General features: G+C 46.3%; 1 protein-coding gene across 1 annotated transcript in view; it reads left to right on the forward strand.

The window, feature by feature from the left end:
• The window catches only part of PPP2R3A (protein phosphatase 2 regulatory subunit B''alpha), a 169,733-nt gene that overhangs the window by 113,709 nt on the left and 36,418 nt on the right, over positions 1–19,606 (forward strand). The window contains exon 7 of the mRNA XM_026649887.2: positions 13,113–13,199. Coding sequence (XP_026505672.1) covers positions 13,113–13,199 — 87 coding nt within the window. The remainder of the gene's footprint in view (positions 1–13,112; positions 13,200–19,606) is intronic.

The raw sequence follows: 19,606 nt of genomic DNA on the forward strand, positions 1-19,606 counted from the left end.
CACCTGAAGTGCACTGCACATAGGGACAGTCACTCAAAGGAGGAGAAAGGGTTACTCACCTTGTAGTAACTTCAGTTCTTCCAGATGTTACTGCAAAGAGAGGGACCTTTTCCTTTTGCAGCTCACTATCTGCTATTCTAGCTAGTGAGCACACTCTTAATGTGTGCTGCGTGCCGCTCTTTGCTCCCCTTCACTATATCCCCTCTGTCTTCTGTTGTACTTCATCTTGAGGCACTTGACTCACTTTGGTCACAGTTCTGCAGGAAGTAGAGTCCACTTCAGGCTGCTGCTGTCCCAGGAGGCCAGTCGCTGATTTTATTTTTGGCTAAGCTGAGTGGGGTGAAGCTGAGACTCCCTAGTCAGCTGTATCTTCCCCATCCTCCTCATGTTGCATAAGGCAGGTGGGGGAGGTTGAATCTGCAGCTGCCCCAGCACTGCAGAGGCAGAGCTTAGTGGGGCAGTGCACTTCTGATTGCCGGGGGAGACTGCAGCAGGCTGTGTTGCTCCCCTCTCTCAGGGCTGGTTGGCATGGCTGGAGTGCTGGGTGGGACAGAGCCGAGACTCCCATAAATCAGTGATTCCAGCAGTGCAGATGACTCTTGTGCAGGGCCAGCCATGTGGAGGGTCAGCTCAGGGGCTGTGATCGCCTTGCAGGCAGGCAGTGGACATTCTGGTTTCCTCACTCAGCAGCGTAAGGCTGGTTTTAACTTTGCACAGACTGATGCAGTTTTTACATCTCCTTTTATGTGCTGTTGAGTTGGATTTTTTTCCTTTAGTATTATGAAGCGCGTTATTTCCATCAGGAGATAATAACAAAGGAGATGGCCATGTCCTTGGCTGTTGAGACCCTGGATCCCATCAATCCCTCCAAGGTAGAGTGCCCTACATACACTTCAAAGACACAATATGCTGTGCGTACTGCATGTGCATGAACCCACATATTATTTTTGCATTGCAGATGCAGACTCTAAGTCGACAGCAGCTGCTGTGTTCATTGCTGAATATGGTACCAGTGAGGAGAAGATGCCCCTAGAGTAAGTTAAAGTCTAGCATAACTAAGCTGTGTATGCACATTTTTAATGCCCCCTGCCTCCCTCTGTCCCCATTAGAGATACAATAGAATTCTATACGCTGCATTTGAGCTATCAGTATCTCCGACCCATTGTATGATGTTGGTATACTAAACTCTTTGTATTTCTTTCAACAGGTCCCCAGCCCTAAGTCCAGAAGTGATGGTGTGGCACATCACATGGGGAATCACTTACCAGTAAAACCATTCCATAGTGTGGCTTATCCTCCCAGAGCTAGTGCTCTGCAGTGATAGCAAAAATCTAAGCCAAGGAAGCACCAGTAAAAGACCCTACTGGCAAAATATACTGTCTGTTGAAAAATGCGTTGGGTTATGAGGTGCTGCCAGGTGTGGATGGAAAAAACTGAGCAGTTCTGGTGATGTGAAGGGGAGAATGCAGGGAGGGAAGCCCAACTGCCTTAATAAAACTTTGTTTTTCCAGAAGTGGAGTTGTGTGAGTTGTTCCAGGGAAAGGGTGGGGAGAGGGGCTGGAACTGCCCTGCCAGTGTCCTAGAGCTAGAGCTGGGTCTTATGCAGAGGCCTGGGGCATGGGGAGGGACCCAGGCAATGGCCTCTCATTACAGAATTTGCATACAAAGTTCAAAGCTGATAATCCGCAGTGCTGCAGAAAACTGGGCCCAGGAGACAATAGGAAGAGGTGTGGCTTTCAGGATCAGCAAGAAACCAAAAGCTCCTCAGAGGTGTTTACAGCAGGATTAGTCCTGGCAGCAGTTCACAGCATTCCTAACCTGGGAGTGCAAGGGCAGTTTTGCTACTGAAGCCCTCTCTGAGGGACCTGATGGCAGGGATGCTCCTGGGAGTGACTGCACAGTAAGAACGGGGAGTGGGGCCAGGGCCCAAATGCTTCGAGCTGCACTGCAGGTCAGGCCCCACTCATGTGCACCCCCTGCTCCTGATTGGTTTTATAATCTGGACCAAAGGAAGGAGAGGAAGTTTGCAGTGTAACGCACATGGGCCCCTATCCTTCAAAGCAGAAATGGGTAAACTGCAGATTTGAATAAATCTAGAGTGACTGAGGGAAGGAGAGAGAATGGAAATGGAGAGAAATCCCAGTCTTTCATACTTTCCCTCCATATCCCTCACTTTTACAGTGGGGGAAGAGAGGGAGCATGAAGAAGATGTTCCTCTTTAGCCGGGGTGAGGGCGGGGAGGAATGCAGTGCTGGCTGCTACATATGCTGATTGGTGGCATATTTCAGTGGCTTTCATTGGCTGCCCAACAGGTCAGGGAATGGAGAAGGCAGCCAATAACTGTAGATTGCTGGTGCGACTGAGACCTATAGTCTGAAACCCTGTAGAGTTGGCAGGTATAATAATGGCCCTTTCTGTAAGGTGAACTGGTGCAATCCAAGCATGCGAGACAGACTAGGAAACCCTATGGTAGTTAATAAAACCTTATGTTTAGAGCTGCTTTGCAAACTGGAAGCGAGGGTCAGTGTCACTGTTACTAGTGAAAATGTAGACCAGGATGACAGTGTCTGTCAGGAGCACCCAGTAATTCCTGCATCAAACACAGCATCTTGTATTTGAGCTGGAATATAACTTTACAAAGACATCCCTTCTTGATTTAAATATTTCAAGTGATGGAAAGTCCATTGCATCTCTTGGTGAGCTGGGCCAATGACTGATCACCATCAGTCTTAAAAATGTGCATATTATTTCCATTTTGAATTTGTCTAGCCTTAACTTCCAGCCACTGGTTGTACTGTGCATCACTCTACACAACAAGAGTGGGTGGGGGGAACTTTTAGCCCAGCAGTTAGAGCAGTCAGATGGGTGAGACCTGGGTTCAGTTCCCCCCCCCGCCACAGGGGTGAAAGGATTTGAACAGGGGTCTCTCACCTCTCAGAGGAGTCCTCTAACCCCTGAGCTATGGGATATTTTAATGTGGAGGCAGGTGCCTCTTTCAGTCTGTCCTGTTGAAGCTGTTCCACCTCATATAAATACTTAGAGTGACTGGAGCAAGGGACCTAGACTCTGGGTCTCCCATATGGTGCCCTAACCTGTGGACCACAGAGTAATTCCCACGCTCTTTGGCCTAGTACCTCATGCCCAAAGTCATCCAGCAGACACGTGGCAGAGCCAGGAATAGAAAGCCCAGGGCCAGAAGGGCAGGCAGACCTGCAGGGGCTACGTGCGTGAATGAGATGATAGCGTAGGGAGGAGGGTTTTAGGTTTATTAGGAACTGGGGAAACTTTTGGAAAAGGAGAAGCCTATACAAGAAGGATGGGCTCCACCTAAACCAAAATGAAATCAGATTGCTTGTGTGTGAAATTAGAAAGGTAGAGAATGTTTTAAATTAAGGGCTAGGAGAAAGCCGACAGGTGTGGCGGAGCACATGGTTTGTGTGGACACAACCCTTAAGGATTAAGTTATTAAAGGGGGAACTCTGTATCCTAGTAAAGAGGAAAGGAAAGAAGCTGGTAAAGTACAGCTCTGCACTAGTGAGAAACAGTCAAATGTAAAAGAGCCCCAATTAATATAACACATGAAGGCAAGAAACTGAATATTGACAAAAAGTACAATTGCTTATATACAAATACTAGAAGTCTAAATACTAAGATGGGTGAACTAGAGTGCCTGGCAGTAAATGAGGATATTGATATAATAGGCATTGCAGAAACTTAGTGGAATGAGGATAATCAATGGGACATGGTAATAGCAGGCTGTGACATACTGACCAGCCGGAGGCTGTGTCACCCCTGCCCTGTAACCTGGGGTACCTTGCAATGCCTTGCTGCTGTAGCTTTCAACCTGGACTGTTCACAACTAGCCACCAGCATGCAGGTCATCCCCAGGTGTGTTTGTGTAACTGCAGCCTGCTAGTCACACCCTGGCTGTCACCAACCTTGGTTACACTGCAGGGTGACCCCAATGCATTCCCAGTCCCAGATTTTCCCCCAGAAATGTATGTCTTGTACTTCCCAGCCCTCCCCAGTCCAAATATATTAAATCCATTATTCCTTTGAGGGAATAATATACCATTTTATTACCTTAAATGGAGTTACCCAGATACTTCAGCTTGAAAACACTGGATTAGATAAAATAATATGTTTATTAACTACAAAGAGAGAGATTTTAAGTAAGTACAAGTAATGAGGTATAAAAGTCAGAAATGGTTGCAAGAAAAATAAAGATAAAATGCTTTCTAGTGCTTCACTTAACAGACTATATTAGATTCAAGCAAAGTTTCTTAACATGTGCTTCCAGCAAAATTATTGACGAAACTCTTCAGGTCAGGACCCCTCTCCCAGAGTCCAGTGGCTGTTTCTTTTGTTTTTTCAGGTGCAGTGAATGCGATGGGCAGGGGGAGAGAGGGTTGTGTGTGCTTTGGGGTGTTTGTCCATCGTTTTGATAGTTTCAGTCCCTCGTCCCCCCCGCCCTTGAAAAATATTTCCAGCTGAGAGACAAAGTGTCTATGTGGAAGGATGTTCTCTGCTGGGTTTTTTTCACCTATTTGAACTTCCTTTGTTTTCCCTTCCTGGCTGATGACTCTGTTTACTGCTTAAATGCAAATTAAGGCAAGCACATATTCCTTTGTTTACAACAGACCTGTTTGCAGACTTCTGCCTAGGCAGGCTGTGAGTTTTGGAACATGTGTTAATAACATGATACAGGGCAATCTTATAACTTCACATACAATGTTGCCACACATATTTTATCAGGACAATATTGACCAGCAAATTATCAGTTTCCAAATGATATCTTAGAAGGTGTATTTTGTACAAAGATTTTTACAGTAGTTTGTAGAATGTGAATCCAGGGGTATATTCCGTCACACAGGATACAAAACATAAAGGAATGACAGAGTAGGTCACGCTGATGGGGATGAAACTCTGTCTGAAAAAAGGCACAGTGAAGTCAAAATCTTATATGAATCAAGGTGTACACTAGGGGTATGTGTACACTACAAGAGTAGTTCGATTTTACTTAAATCGAATATGTGGAATCGATATTACAAAGTCGAACGTGTGTATCCACACTAAGGGCAGTAATTTGACTTTGTGAGTCCACACTAACGGGGCAAGCATCGACATTGGAAGCGGTGCACTGTGGGCAGCTATCCCACAGTTCCCGCAGTCCCCGCTGCCCATTGGAATTCTGGGTCGAGCCCCCAATGCCTGCTGGGGAAAAAAATGTGTCGAGGGTAGTTTTGGGTAACTGTCGTCATCCAACCGTCACTCCCGCCCTCCCTCCCTGAAAGCGCTGGCGGGCAATCATTTCATTTCACGCGCTTTTCTGGTGAGTGACAGCGCGGACGCCACGGCACTGCGAGCATGAAGCCCGCTGCGACCATCGCTGCAGTTATGGCCGTTGTCAACACCTCGTGCCTTATTGTCCACCTTTTCCAGAGGCAGATGCTGAGAAATCGGGCGAGGAGGTTACGGCATCACGGTGAGGACATGAAGTCTGAGAGTGGCACAGACCTCTCGCAAAGCACGGGACCCCGCGCCGTGAACATCATGATGGCAATGGGTCACGTTGATGCTGTGGAATGGCGATTCTGGGCCCGGGAAACAAGCACGGACTGGTGGGACCGCATAGTGCTGCAGGTCTGGGATGAATCACAGTGGCTGCGAAACTTTCGGATGCGGAAGGGAATTTTCCTGGAACTTTGTGAGCTGCTGTCCCCTGCCCTGAAGCGCAAGGACACCCGGATGCGAGCAGCCCTGACTGTCCAGAAGCGAGTGGCCATAGCCCTCTGGAAGCTTGCAACGCCAGACAGCTACCGGTCAGTCGCGAACCACTTTGGCGTGGGCAAATCTACCATGGGGGTTGCTGTGATGCAAGTAGCCAACGCAATCGTTGAGCTACTGCTGTCAAAGGTAGTGACCCTTGGAAACGTGCAGGTCATCATAGATGGCTTCGCCGCGATGGGATTCTCAAACTGCTGTGGGGCTATAGATGGAACTCACATCCCTATCCTGGGACCGGACCACCAGGCCAGCCAGTACATTAACCGAAAGGGCTACTTTTCAATGGTGCTGCAAGCACTGGTGGACCATAGGGGACATTTTACAAACATCAACGTCGGATGGCCGGGCAAGGTTCATGACGCTCGTGTTTTCAGGAACTCTGGTCTGTTTAGACGGCTGCAGGAAGGTATTTACTTCCCGGACCACAAAATAACTGTTGGGGATGTGGAGATGCCTATAGTGATCCTCGGGGACCCAGCCTACCCGCTAATGCCCTGGCTCATGAAGCCCTATACATGCGCCCTGGACACTGAAAAAGAACTCTTCAACTACCGTCTCAGCAAGTGCAGAATGGTGGTGGAGTGTGCTTTTGGACGTCTCAAGGGGAGATGGAGAAGCTTACTGACTCGCTCTGATCTCAGCGAAACCAATATCCCCATTGTTATTGCAGCTTGCTGTGTGCTCCACAATCTCTGTGAGAGCAAGGGGGAGACCTTTATGGCGGGGTGGGAGGTTGAGGCAAATAGCCTGGCTGCTGATTACACCCAGCCAGACAGCCGTGTGATTAGAAGAGCCCAGCGGGATGCGCTGTGCATCCGGGAGGCTTTGAAAGCTAGGTTCCTCAGTGAGCAGGGTAACCTGTGACTATTAACTTTGTTTAAAGAGAAGCTGAACCTGCCCCCGTTTCTTTACCCAGTTTATGTTGACTATCCTCTGCAGCTACATACCCCGTTCCCCCCGTTTCCCCCCTTCCAACACACGTTTAAAAATAAAATACATGGAACTTTGTTAATGAACACCGTTTTCTTTATTACGGGTTTCGCGGTAAAGGGTTGAAACTGGGACGCAGACTGTGGTGGGGAGCGGGCGTAGTGATGGAAAGAACGCTTATAAACTCGAGGAATGACAGGCTCCTGCTCCTAGAGCGGTCCGCAGTGCTGGACTGGTTGTTTCAACGGAGCCTGCCACCCCTCCTTTTCGGGACTCTGTGTGTGGGAGCTATGTCACTTTGTGGCGGGGGAGGACGCTGCTGCGTGGCTCTGTGATCCAGGATAAGGACCGCTGCATAAGATCTGTAACCGCCCTTCCCCGCCACAAACTCACATAGCCCCCCCACACACAGAACATAAAAACCACCTCCCAGACTGACCAGGGTGCCTAGTGACTGCAATGTGTGTGTGACCTGCTGCTGAACATGTCTGTATCCTGGTAAAGGTGACTGTCCTGTCCAATTACCAATCCTCTTCCCCCCCTTCAAACACACTGTCCTCTAAAAGAACATGATGGAAACAGTAATTAAAAGAAATGTATTTTTTATTAGCAACTAAACAGGGGATGAAACTGGGCCGGGGGCTTGGGTGAGGTGGGAAGGAAAGGACTTATCAAATTTTGGGGAATGAGAGCCTTCTGTTACTTGAGCAGTCTGCAGGGGTGGAGTGACAGTGTTCACGGCCCCTGCCGCCCCTCCTTCTTGGGACTTTGGGTGAGGGGGGTATGGGATTTTGTGGCGGGGGAGGGCGGTTAGAGATAGACTGCAGCGGGGCTCTGTCCTCCTGCCTCCGGTCCTGCAGAACATCCACAAGGCGCCGGAGCGTGTCTGTTTGCTCCCTCATTAGTCCAAGCAGCGTTTGAGTCACCTGCTGGTCTTCCTGACGCCACCTCTCCTCCCGTTCAATGTGTGATCGATGGATTTGGGACATGTTCTCCCTCCACTGGGTCTGCTGGGCCGCCTCGGCTCGGGAGCAGCCCATAAGTTCTGAGAACATGTCGTCCCATGTCCTTTTCTTTCTCCGCCTAATCTGCGCCAGCCTCTGGGAGGGGGATGCCAGTGTAGGTCGGGAGACAGTCGCAGCTGTGGGATGGGAAAAAGGGAGTGAATTCCTCACAAAGATAATTTTTTGTGAACAATGAACATAGTCTTTCTCTGTGAAGAAGACCATGCACAGCACCTATCACATGCGCAGTCAGGACAAGGTCGAATTTTCGGCCTTCGCATTCAGTGCCTGGGGTCTTGCACTGGAGATCAGACAAGCGGGGCAGGACAGCGGAATTCGGGTAGCAGGCTGACATGGTAAGCCGTAGACTTTTGGCTGCTTAAAACTTAAATTATAGCAGTGCCCTCCTTTCACGTTCAAAGCAATGCTCCTAGCGTTGGCCAGTTCCTGCTGCCGGCAATCCAGCAAGCATGAACTCTGCCCCTGTCCCACCCCCTCGCGGCTATCCCCGGGAAAGATCCCTGTATGCTGGCCCTCTCCCACCTCCACCGCGTACAGTTCTGTAAAGGAGCAGGCAAGCAGTCCCAACAGTAACATTCCCCTAATTCAAAGCAGGTCACCATGAGCGACATCACTCTGCTGAGGATTTCTGGGACAGAGAAAGACCGCATGCTGTGTGAAAGCCAGCAAAAACCAGGGCCATATGCCGCCATGCTCTGCAAGGCAATGATCCCGGAGTACTTGATGATAGCCTGGCGTGGAAAAGTTTCCTACCACGGAGGACCTAATAAGGCCGCTCTCCCCAGGAACCTCATGCAAAGGCTTTCCAATTACCTCCAGGAGAGCTTTGTGGAGATGTCCCATGAGGATTTTAGCTCTGTCCCCGGATATATAGACCTTCTTTTCCAGTAGCTGCACTGCCAAGGACTAAAACGTTAAGCGCCTAGGGCAAACTAATCATGAAAAACCCATTGTTAATATTGTTAATATTCCTGTTCTGTTCAAAATAAATGTTTACATGTTTTAAACACTTACCGACTGATCCTTCCCCTGATTCTGGCTCCGGGTTAACGCCTGGGGACGGTTGGTAGGGGATCTCTGTGAGGGTGATGAAGAGATCCTGGCTGTCGGAGAAATCAGCGTTGTAAGCGCTGTCGACTGCCTCGTCCTCCTCATCTCCTTCCTCATCTTCCCCGTCCGCTAACATCTCCGAGGAACCGGCCGTCGACAATATCCCATCCTCAGAGTCCACGGTCAGTGGTGGGGTAGTGGTGGCGGCCGCACCTAAAATGGAATGCAGTGCCTCGTAGAAACGGCATGTCTGGGGCTGGGATCCGGAGCGTCCGTTTGCCTCTTTGGACTTCTGGTAGCCTTGTCTCAGCTCCTTGATTTTCACGCGGCACTGCGTTGCATCCCGGCTGTATCCTCTCTCTGTCATGGCTTTTGAGATCTTCTCGTAGATCTTTGCATTCTGTCTTTTCGATCGCAGCTCGGAAAGCACGGACTCATCGCCCCACACAGCGATCAGATCCAAGACTTCCCGATCAGTCCATGCTGGGGCCCTCTTTCTATTCTGAGATTGCATGGCCATCTCTGCTGGAGAGCTCTGCATCGTTGCCAGTGCTACTGAGCTCGCCACGATGTCCAAACAGGAAATGAGATTCAAACTGCCCAGACAGGAAAAGGAATTCAAATTTTCCCGGGGCTTTTCCTGTGTGGCTGGTCAGAGCATCCGAGCTCGGACTGCTGTCCAGAGCGTCAACAGAGTGGTGCACTGTGGGATAGCTCCCGGAGCTATTAGCGTCGATTTCCATCCACACCTACCCTAATTCGACATGGCCATTTCGAATTTAGCTCTACTCCCCTCGTTGGGGAGGAGTACAGAAGTCGAATGTAAGAGACCTCTATGTCGAACTAAATAGCTTTGTTGTGTGGACTGGTGCAGGGTTAATTCAATTTAACGCTGCTAAATTCGACATAAACTCCTAGTGTAGACCAGGCCTAGATCTCTATGGATAGAAATTCCATGCTTGAATAATAGAGTATAGCAGTAGGAATGTACTACCAACCTCCTGGCCAAGATGGTGATTGTGAAACACTCAGAGAGATTAGAAAGGCTATAAAGGCACAAAACGCAATAATAATGAGGGGTTTACTGACTTCCTATTGAATGGGTGGGATGACTCAGGGAGGGATGAAGAGATAAAATTTCTAGACATCATAAATGACTGTGGCTTGGAGCAGCTAGTCCTGGAACCTACAAAGGGAGAGCCAATTCTTGATTTAGTCCTAAGTGGAGCACAGGATCTGGATAACAGATAAATACATAGATGCATAGGCACGGCCACATAGATAAACCCAGTATGTTGGGGAAGAGTCAACACTACTTTTGTAAAGAGAAATCATGCCTCACCAACAGTTTTAACAGAAAATTTGCAGATGATACAAAATTACTCAAAATAGTAAAGGCCAAAGCTGACTGTGAACAGATACAAAGGAATCTCACCAAACTGGGTGATTTGGAAACAAAATGGCAGAGGTCTATAAAATCATGAATGGTGTGGAGAATGTGAATGAGGAAGTGGTGTTAACCATTTATGTAACACAAATACTAGGGATCACCTGCTGAAATTAAAAGGCAACCGGTTTAAAATAAATATAAGGAAGTATTTCTTCACACAATGCGGTCAACCTATGGAACTCATTGTCGGGGGATGATGTGAAGGCCAAAAGTACAACTGGGTTAAAAAAAGAATGAGATAAATTCTTAAAGGATAGGTCCATCAATGGCAATTAGATGTTCAGGTTCGCAACCGAATGCCCCAGGAGTCCCTAAACCTCCAACTGCCAGAAGCTGGAACTGGACGACAGGGGATGGATCACTCAAAATTACCCTATTCTGTTCATTCCTTCAGAAGCGTCTGGCACTTGCTGCTGTCAGAAGACAGGATAATGGGCCTGTCTGGTCCTTATAGCTTCTTGCCCCAGAATGACCTCTCTCTCAGTCTGTTTATAAGGCCCAAATGTCTGTTGTGTTATCATCTGATCCTTCTTTAGTCGCACCCGCTGTAGCTGACAAGTAATTATATAATTACCATTTAGGTGGAGTGACTGTGCCTAAGTGGACTTTAGCCCTTTCCTGCCTAGAATGGGGTTTTACCCATCACACTCCTCTTTCACTACAATTTCTCCAACATTTCTCCCTATTCAATCTCTCTTTCTCTCTTTCTTAACCTCACTGGTGTGAGATACCATTGAAGCAGTATCTTAAATAAACTTTTTTTTTATCATGCTACAGATTGAGGTTGCTGGTCCTCTTTTCCAGATTAAATCCCATTTTTCTAAGGTCATTTGTGTATCCAACTCCTTTCCCAGTGTGTCATATATGGACCCTTTTTTTTTTTATTTTTAGGAAAGTTGTTTGCAAAGATTGATATAAATTAACTATTTTTTTTGTTTTCTGATTGCCCAGATTCCATCACTCCTCCTAAAGTTATCTTAAAACACCTTTTCCAAAAAGTTAAGAAACATAATGCCTAACTTGAAGGTATTGGTACATAGGAGGGTGGGCCAATTAAAGCTAGTTTTTTATTTCCAAATAAGTTAAAAAAGTTTCTTTACTGAGGATCTGGCCACCCATATGTATTCCATGGCTCCCCCAATCTTTAAACCTCTTCGGTTTGTGATTTGGGTTAAAATTTGGATTATCTGCTAAGTAAAACATCTTATTTTATCTCTAGTTCTATCCCAAACCCATAGAGTAGCCTTTGCTGAAGGATGTGTATACATTTCTGGAGGGCATGATTTTTTATTATGCCATGGGAACCTAGCACCATTGACACTGCTATCATTTTCTTGTTCAGTAAAGACCCAATGTTTGGCTGGGTTAGAGAGCCCCCCCATCTACTATTGGTTTGAGCTGTTTGTCTTGGTAGGACCAGAGAATACTTGGAACAGCTCGTCCATCCTGTTCAATAGGTTTGTACACAATAGTAATCTTCTATAACTTCTAGGAACAGACTTATTAGTTGTCTCTCTTTGCTCTTGTTTCTACTGTTATTAAGCTTGGCCTTGTCCTGTTAATCACATTTTGGCATTTATCCTCATCACCATGTGAAGTTTTAGTAAAATGACTATTTCATGCTGAAGGGAGTGAGACTAGGATAGGTGTTTACATGACCTCAGCATCATACTATCTAAGTACTACCTCTTGTTTGCGCTCACTTAACAGGTATTTCTGTCCTCCTCCATGTCATTCATCCTCCAGATTACTAGAGGTCAGAGTGGGGACTGAATGACATAAACACATGACCAATGGCCTATGCCACATCCAGCCAGATAATCTGTCTCTGCTACGTCCATTGTTAACGTATGATATGTGTACCCAGAATTATGCTTTTCATTTGGGCATCCCTGCTTGCTGTGCATCAGCAGTTTATTATCAAAAGGCCTGTTGGGAGCTTGCTTCTGATGATGAGCTTGGAGAGGTTGGGTGATTGTTAGAAGGCCAGAAGAGGGGGTTCAGGAAAAAATTATTTCAGTATGTGGTTCCCATCCAGTATGCTTTGTAGTTGTTTGATGATACCCCTTATGAGTTCCGGTGTGGGGTGGTAGGTGATGAATAGGGGTGCATGGTCAGAGGGGATTTATTTCTGTATTAAAGCAGGTTCTCTGAGTAAGTGTCCTTGTTTGAAGGTTGTTTTGAGTATATTAAGGTGTACATCCCAGACTTTCTCCTTGGAGCATAATCTGTGGTATCTGAGTGCCTGGCTGTAGATAACAGATTTCTTGGTGTGTTTGGGGTGGTTATTGGATCTATGAAGATAGGTGCGATAATCTGTGGGTTTCTTGTATATAGTTGTCTGTAGGGTTCCATTGTTGAAGCTGATTGTGGTGTCCATAAAATTGATGCTAGTGTCAGAGTGTTCCAGAGAGAGTTGAATGGACAAGGGGTGATTGTTGAAGTTGTGGTGGAGATCTGTGAGGAAGTTTAAGTCGTCTGTCCAGAAGATGAAAATATCATCAATGTATCTCAGGTATATCACTGTTTTTTTGGTGCATTTGTCCAGAAATTCTTTTTCAAGGTGGCCCATGAAGAAGATGGCATTTTGGGGAGCCGTCCCTAGAATCCAAGGCTGTTCCCATGGTTTGGACAAAGAGTTTGTTGTTGAATGTAAAATTGTTATGGGTGAGGATGAAGTGGATGAGTTGGTGATACATTTGGGGTGGATATCTGAGGGTTGTCCATTGTCGTGTAAATCAAAATTGTAAATTAAAAATTTCTTTTAATCATTTAAACCAAATGAATAAATTCACTTCAGATTTACAAACTGGTGTACTTTAGGCAGTGCATGTCTTTAAGATAACTATTTATTTGTTTGCTTTTTGTAGGTTATACAGAGAATATTCTACATGGTCAATAGATCCTGGTCTGGGAAAATCACCCTAACGGAGATGAGGAAAAGCAACTTTTTGCAAGTATGTAATTTTCTTGGCTTAATATAAGAAGAGTATATATTCTAAAATATTTGTGTTCCTATAGCCTCTCCAGAGACTCCAGTTCTGAAGAGAGACTGCAGGAGGTTAGTGAGGGCCTAGCCCAGGGTAGGATCCCTATAACACATATTCACTAACGCTGCATTGAGGACAAAGATTTAGATCTTGCTTCTTTCTGAAAGGCTGAGCCTAGTTCTTTCTATATTCCACACAGCAAAATACTAGGTTGAAAACTAGTTAAGGCTGCTCAGGAGAACCTATCACCAACACAACCATGCTAACCCCACTCTGCCTTCACCTTCTTCAGTGAGGGAGGCTGTATTCAGGGGTTATAAATTGTTCCTGGGAACCCATTTATTCGTTTGTCGAGTAATGTCCCTTTGAGTGCTCTACTTCCAGTGTGCATGGCCTCCATGCACCTTTGGGAGCAGTGCCTGTTCAGTTCACATATGTGCCCTAGCTAAACTCCTGTCCTAAGGGTATATAAGGCAGTGTCAGATGAACCACTTTCAGTTCCTTCTCAACTGCCCTTGGCCTGAGCCCAAGCACAACTTGCAGTGCCTTAGTTTAATTTTAGCTCTTTTGTAAATATTTAGCGTTGTTACAGTTTAATAGTTAGTTTAACAGTTTGTATCAGTTACAAAATACTATAACTTAGTTGGGGGTTCTTTATTGTGAGCAGGGGCAGCAAGTTATATGGGCCCGTGGTGCCTGTGCTCCAGCAATATTCAGGGCCCGGGGGCCCAGCTCCACCAATGTTCAGGGCCGAGGCTCTCCCCTGGCCTGCCTGCTGCCCCCACGCGCCTCCTCCGAGAGTCCCTGCCTGCACCCTGGGCAGCAGGCGGCTGCCCCCTGCAGCTTTGAGCTGCACTCCGCTCTTCTGGCTCCTGGCATCAATTGCCGCCACAGGGTCCTAGCGCCTCCCAACCACGAGTGCCAGGGCAGGCTGACCCAAGCTGACCCTGACCCTACCCTTTCGCCTCAGACGGACGGTCCCTTCCCTTTTCCGGTGGGACCCTCCTCCAGCACAGAGGGCCCCCCTGTCCACAGTCACTGCTCCTGCCCCACGCTGGGCAAGGGGCAGCCCCATCCCCCACCCCCAGTGAGGCTACAATGAGGGGCAGCATCAGGGGAGGAGGCGCACATGTGATGGCAGCCCCCTCCCCGCACCCACCACAGGGGAGGTGAGAGGGCTTCCTGGACCTCAGAGGGGCCTTAGGAGCATGTGCAGTGACAGTGGTGCAAGGTGAGTGTGCTGCCGGGGGAGAGAGGGCTGGGCGGAGTCCTCTCTGGCCCCAGCTGGGGGCAGCCTGCCTGCACTTCAAACTCCTCATCCCCGGCCCCACCCCACATCCTGCACCCCCAGCCAGAACCTTCACTCCCCCACACCCCAACCCTCTGCCCCAGCCCTGAGCCCCCTCCTGCACCATGAACCCCTCATCCTCGGCCCTACCCCAAAGCCCTCACCCCGGCACCCCAACCCTTTGCCTGAGCCCCTCCCATACCCCAAACCCCTCATCCCCAGCCCCACCCCAGAGCCCTCACATTTTTACATTATTTTAAAAAATATGTATCAGCTTACAAGGCAGACATGTGAGGGGTGGGACTTGGACCCGTTCTGGTCACCACCAAAATTTATACAAACCTGCTGCCCCGATTGTGAGACTGCCTCATTCCCCACCCCGCTTCTGAGGGGACTTCTCGCTGTAGAAGTTCTGTTTGTTTATTTTCTCAGGATATGCCAAGATCTCTTGGGTTTAATCCCTGCCTAACTTGCCAGTGCTATCCCTATTAATGATGGCATCCTAGCTGCTTTTGCTGCCTTCAGGACACCCACATCCTTTCCAGGTGTACAGTCTGTGTTGACTTTGAGAGTAGGTCAAGAAAGAACAGGGAGATTGAAGTCAGACTACTCCTCATGGAGTGCTCCTTGCAGGCTTCGTCAGACCCAGGCTATGACATCCCTCTGTGCACTGGGGCTCTGATATGCAGAGTGTGCCATCGACTTCAGCTACTGCCATTCGCTCGTCCAGAAGGTCTTCTCACAAGGTACCTCTAAACCTTTGAAAAAGAGGAGCACTGAGTCCCCTCCCCAGTGATCGTGTTTATCTGTGGGCAGCCGATAGGGAGCAGTTCTCTAGGGCCTCCAGTTACACTCTCAAGGAGCATCCGAGAAGAAAACCTTCCATTCCTTCAGACCCTCCACTTCAGTCCTCTCCTCAGGAGGAATCCTCTGAGGAGAAGGGGAGAAGAGGGTTGAATAAGAAGCTTAGGTCTCAGACCAACAGCTCTTTCTCCTCACCTGAGGAGGCTATCATGCCTCTTCTTCTGTGTATGCAGATGACTTCAAGCAATTCCAGGAACTCATTAAAAGAATTGCTGATTCCCTCTAAATTCCTTTGGAAGAGATCCATGACACCTAGCAGAAACTAATAGACATTTTCCATACTGCTTCCTCCATTGCCTAAAACAATTTGCTACTATATCCCCACCAGGCCAGATAAGAAGTATTAAGTTCCTGCTAAGTGTTCTGAGTTCATGTTCATGCACCCAGTCCCAAACTCACTAGTGGTTCTGTGAATGAGGGGAACAGGCAACACCCCTTTAGATCCATTTCACATGACAATGATCAGCGACGATTACTCTTGTTCAGCGGCAAAAGTTATTCATCTACATCCATCTGTTACAATTTAGAGTTACCAATTCATGAAACATAATTACACCAATTTTGGGAAGTGAAATGCCTTCATTGACCAGCTACCTTAAGAACAGTGAGAGCAAACACAGAGGTAAAGTTGCTAGCTAGGACATAATTACAAGCCTCCCTGGTGCAGCTGACACGATGGCTCACTCTATATCTACAGTGATGGTTATGCACCATGCATTTTGATTGTAATCATCAGCGATCCTGAGAGAGGTCCAGAGCACCACTAAAAATCTCACATTATATTATAATTATTTGAAGCTGTTCACCAAGTCAGCTGACAAGTGCTTACATTCTTTGAAGGATTCAAGAGCTACCCTCTGCTCTGTCAGTATGTACATCATGCAAATAAAAAAAAATTCAGCAGGTCACAGCTTTAATGATGAGGTAGACTGTAAAGAAATTAGAAGTTATGGAATGGATGAGACCGAGTCTGTTTGGGCCAAAATCACTTTAGGGAAGAAAGCTAGTGCTTGGGGTGTGCTACAGACCCCCAGGATCCGATTTGGATATGGATAGAAACCTCTTTAATGTTTTTAATGAAATAAATACTACTGGAGATTGTGTGATTACAGGATTAACTTCCCAGATATAGATTGGAGGACAAGTGCTGCTAATAATAGTAGGGCCTAGATTTTCCTGCATGTGATAGCTGACAGATTTCTTCATCAAATAGTTGCTGAACCAACAAGAGGTGATGTCATTTTAGATTTGGGATGAGTATTGAGGACCTCATAGAAGAACTGATTGTAAGGGACAACCTTGGTTCAAGTGATTGTGAGCTAATTCAGTTTAAACTAAATGGAAGGCTAAACAAAAAAAGATCTGGGAGTAGGGTCCTTGATTTCAAAAGGGCTAACTATAAAAAATTAAGGGAATAAGTTAGGAAAGTGGACTGGACTGAAGAACTCAAAGCTGTGAATGTGTTGGAGGTTTGGAATTACTTTAAGTTAAAGTTGCAGAAACTATCTGAAGCCTGCATCCCAAGCAAGGGGAAAAATTCATAGAGAAGGGTTGCAGACCAAGCTGGATGAGCAAACATCTCAGGTGATTAAGAGAAAGCAGAAAGCCTACAAGGAATGGAAGATGGGAGGCATCAGCAAGGAAAATTACGTTTTGGAGGTCAGAAAGTGTAAGGATAAAGTGAGAACTACCAAAAGCCACGCAGAATTGGACCTTGCAAAGGGAATTAAAACCAATAGTAAAAGGTTCTATAGCTATATAAATAAAAAGAAAACAAGGAAAGAAGAAGTGGGACCACTAAACACTGAGGATGGGGTGGAGATTAAAGATAATCTAGGGATGACCCAACACCTAAAGAAATACTTTGCCTCAATTCTTAATAAGACTAATGAAGGGGTAGTGGCAGGGTGGCTAATGGGAACGAGGCTATGGAGGTAGAAATTACCACATCTGAGGTAGAAGTCAAACTCAAACAGCCTAATGGGATGAAATAAGTGGGCCCAGATAATTTCCATCCAAGAATATTAAAGGAATTGGCACATGAAATTGCAAGCCCAATAGCAAGGATTTTTAATGAATCTGTAAATTCGGGGGTCATATTTTATGACTGGAGAATTGCTAATAAAGTTCCTATTTTTAAGAAAAGGAAAAAAAGTGAACCGAGAAACTACAGGCCTGTTAGTTTGACCTCAGTTGTATGCAAGGTCTTGGAACAAATTTTGAATGAGAAAGTAGTTAAGGACATAAAGGTTAACGATAATTGGGATAAAATACAACATGGTTTTACAAAAGGTAGATCGTGCCAGACCAACTAATCTTCTTCTTTGAGATTTTTTAGACAAAGGAAATGCAGTAGATCTAATCTACCTGGATTTCAGTAAGGCATTTGATACAGTTCCACATGGGAAATGATTAGTTAAATAGGAGAAGATGGGGATTAATATGAGATTTGAAAGGTGGATAAGGAACTGGTTAAAGGGGAGACTACAGTGGGTCATACTGAAAGGTGAACTGTCAGGCTGGAGGGAGGTTACTAGTTGAGTACCTCAGGGATCGGTCTTGGGACCAATCTTATTTAACTTTTTTTTTTTTTTTTTTTTTTTACTGATCTTGGCACAAAAAATGGGAGTGTGCTAATAAAATTTGTGGATGACACAAAGTTGGGAAGTATTACCAATACGGAGCAGGACTGGAGTGTCATACAAGAAGATCTGGACAACCTTGTAAAATGGAGTAATAGAAATGGGATGAAATTTAATAGTGCAAAGTGCAAGGTCATACATTTAGGGACTAACAAAAAGAATTTTTGCTATAATGTGAGGACCTATCAGTTGGAAGTGACAGAGGAGGAGAAAGACCTGGGTGTATTGATTGATCACATGATGACTATGAGCCCCCAATATGATCCAGCTGTGAAAAAAGCCAATGCAGTCCTAGGATACATCAGGCGAGGTATTTCCAGTAGAGACAGGGAAGTGTAAGTACCATTATGCAGGGCACTAGTGAGACCTCATCTGGAATGCTGTGTGCAGTTCTGGTCTCCCATGTTCAAGAAAGATGAATTCAAACTGGAACAGGTGCAGAGAAGGGTTACTAGGATGAGCCGAGGAATGGAAAACTTGCCTTACAAGAAGAGTCTAACTCAGGGGTAGGCAACCTATGGCACGTGCGCCGAAGGCGGCACGCGAGCTGATTTTCAGTGGCACTCACGCTGCCCGGGTCCTGGCCACTGGTCCGGGGGCTCTGCATTTTAATTTAATTTTAAATGAAGCTTCTTAAACATTTTAAAAACCTTATTTACTTTACATACAACAATAGTTTAGTTATATATTATAGACTTATAGAAAGAGACCTTCTAAAAACATTAAAATGTATTATTGACACGCGAAACCTTAAATTAGAGTGAATAAATGAAGACTCGGCACACCACTTCTGAAAGGTTGCCGCCCCCTGCTAAAAGAAGTCTGAGGGGAGATATGATTGCTCTCTATAAATACATCAGAGGGATAAATATCAGGGAGGGAGAGAAGCTATTTAAGTTAAGCATTAATGTGGACAGAAGAACAAATGGTTATGAACTGACCATCAACAAGTTTAGGCTTGAAATTAGGTGAATGTTTCTAACCATCAGAGGAGTGAAGTTCTGGAACAGCTTTCCAAGGGGAGCAGTGGGGGCAAAAAACCTAACTGGCTTCAAAACTCAGCTTGATAAATTTATGGAGGGGATGGTATGATAAGACTGCCTACAATGGCAGGTAGCCGATCTGCAATTGCTAGCAGCAAATATCACCAATGGCCAGAGATGGGACACTAGATTGGGAGGACTCTGAGGTGTCTGGCTGGTGGGTCTTGCCCACATGCTCAGGGTCTAACTGATCGCAATATTTGGGATCGGGAAGGAATTTTCCCCTGGGTCAGATTGGCAGAGACCCGGGGGGGGGGGGGTCACCTTCCTCTGCAGCATGGGGAATGTGCCACTTGCAGGTTTAAACTAGTGTAAATGGTGGATTCTCTGTAACTTGAAGTCTTTAAATCATGATTTGAGGACTTCAGTAACTCACTCAGAGGTTCGGGGTCTATCACAGGAGTGGGAGTGAGGTTCTGTGGCCTGCAATTTGCAGGTCAGACCAGATGATCATGATGGTTTCTTCTGATCTTAAAGTCTATGAATCTATGAGTACAGAGGTCTCACCCCATTCAGTTCCTAGTTTACCATTGATCA

This window comes from Terrapene carolina, unplaced genomic scaffold (genome assembly GCF_002925995.2).
Source record: "Terrapene carolina triunguis isolate 2854851 unplaced genomic scaffold, T_m_triunguis-2.0 Scaffold88, whole genome shotgun sequence".
Lineage (NCBI taxonomy): Eukaryota > Metazoa > Chordata > Testudines > Emydidae > Terrapene > Terrapene triunguis.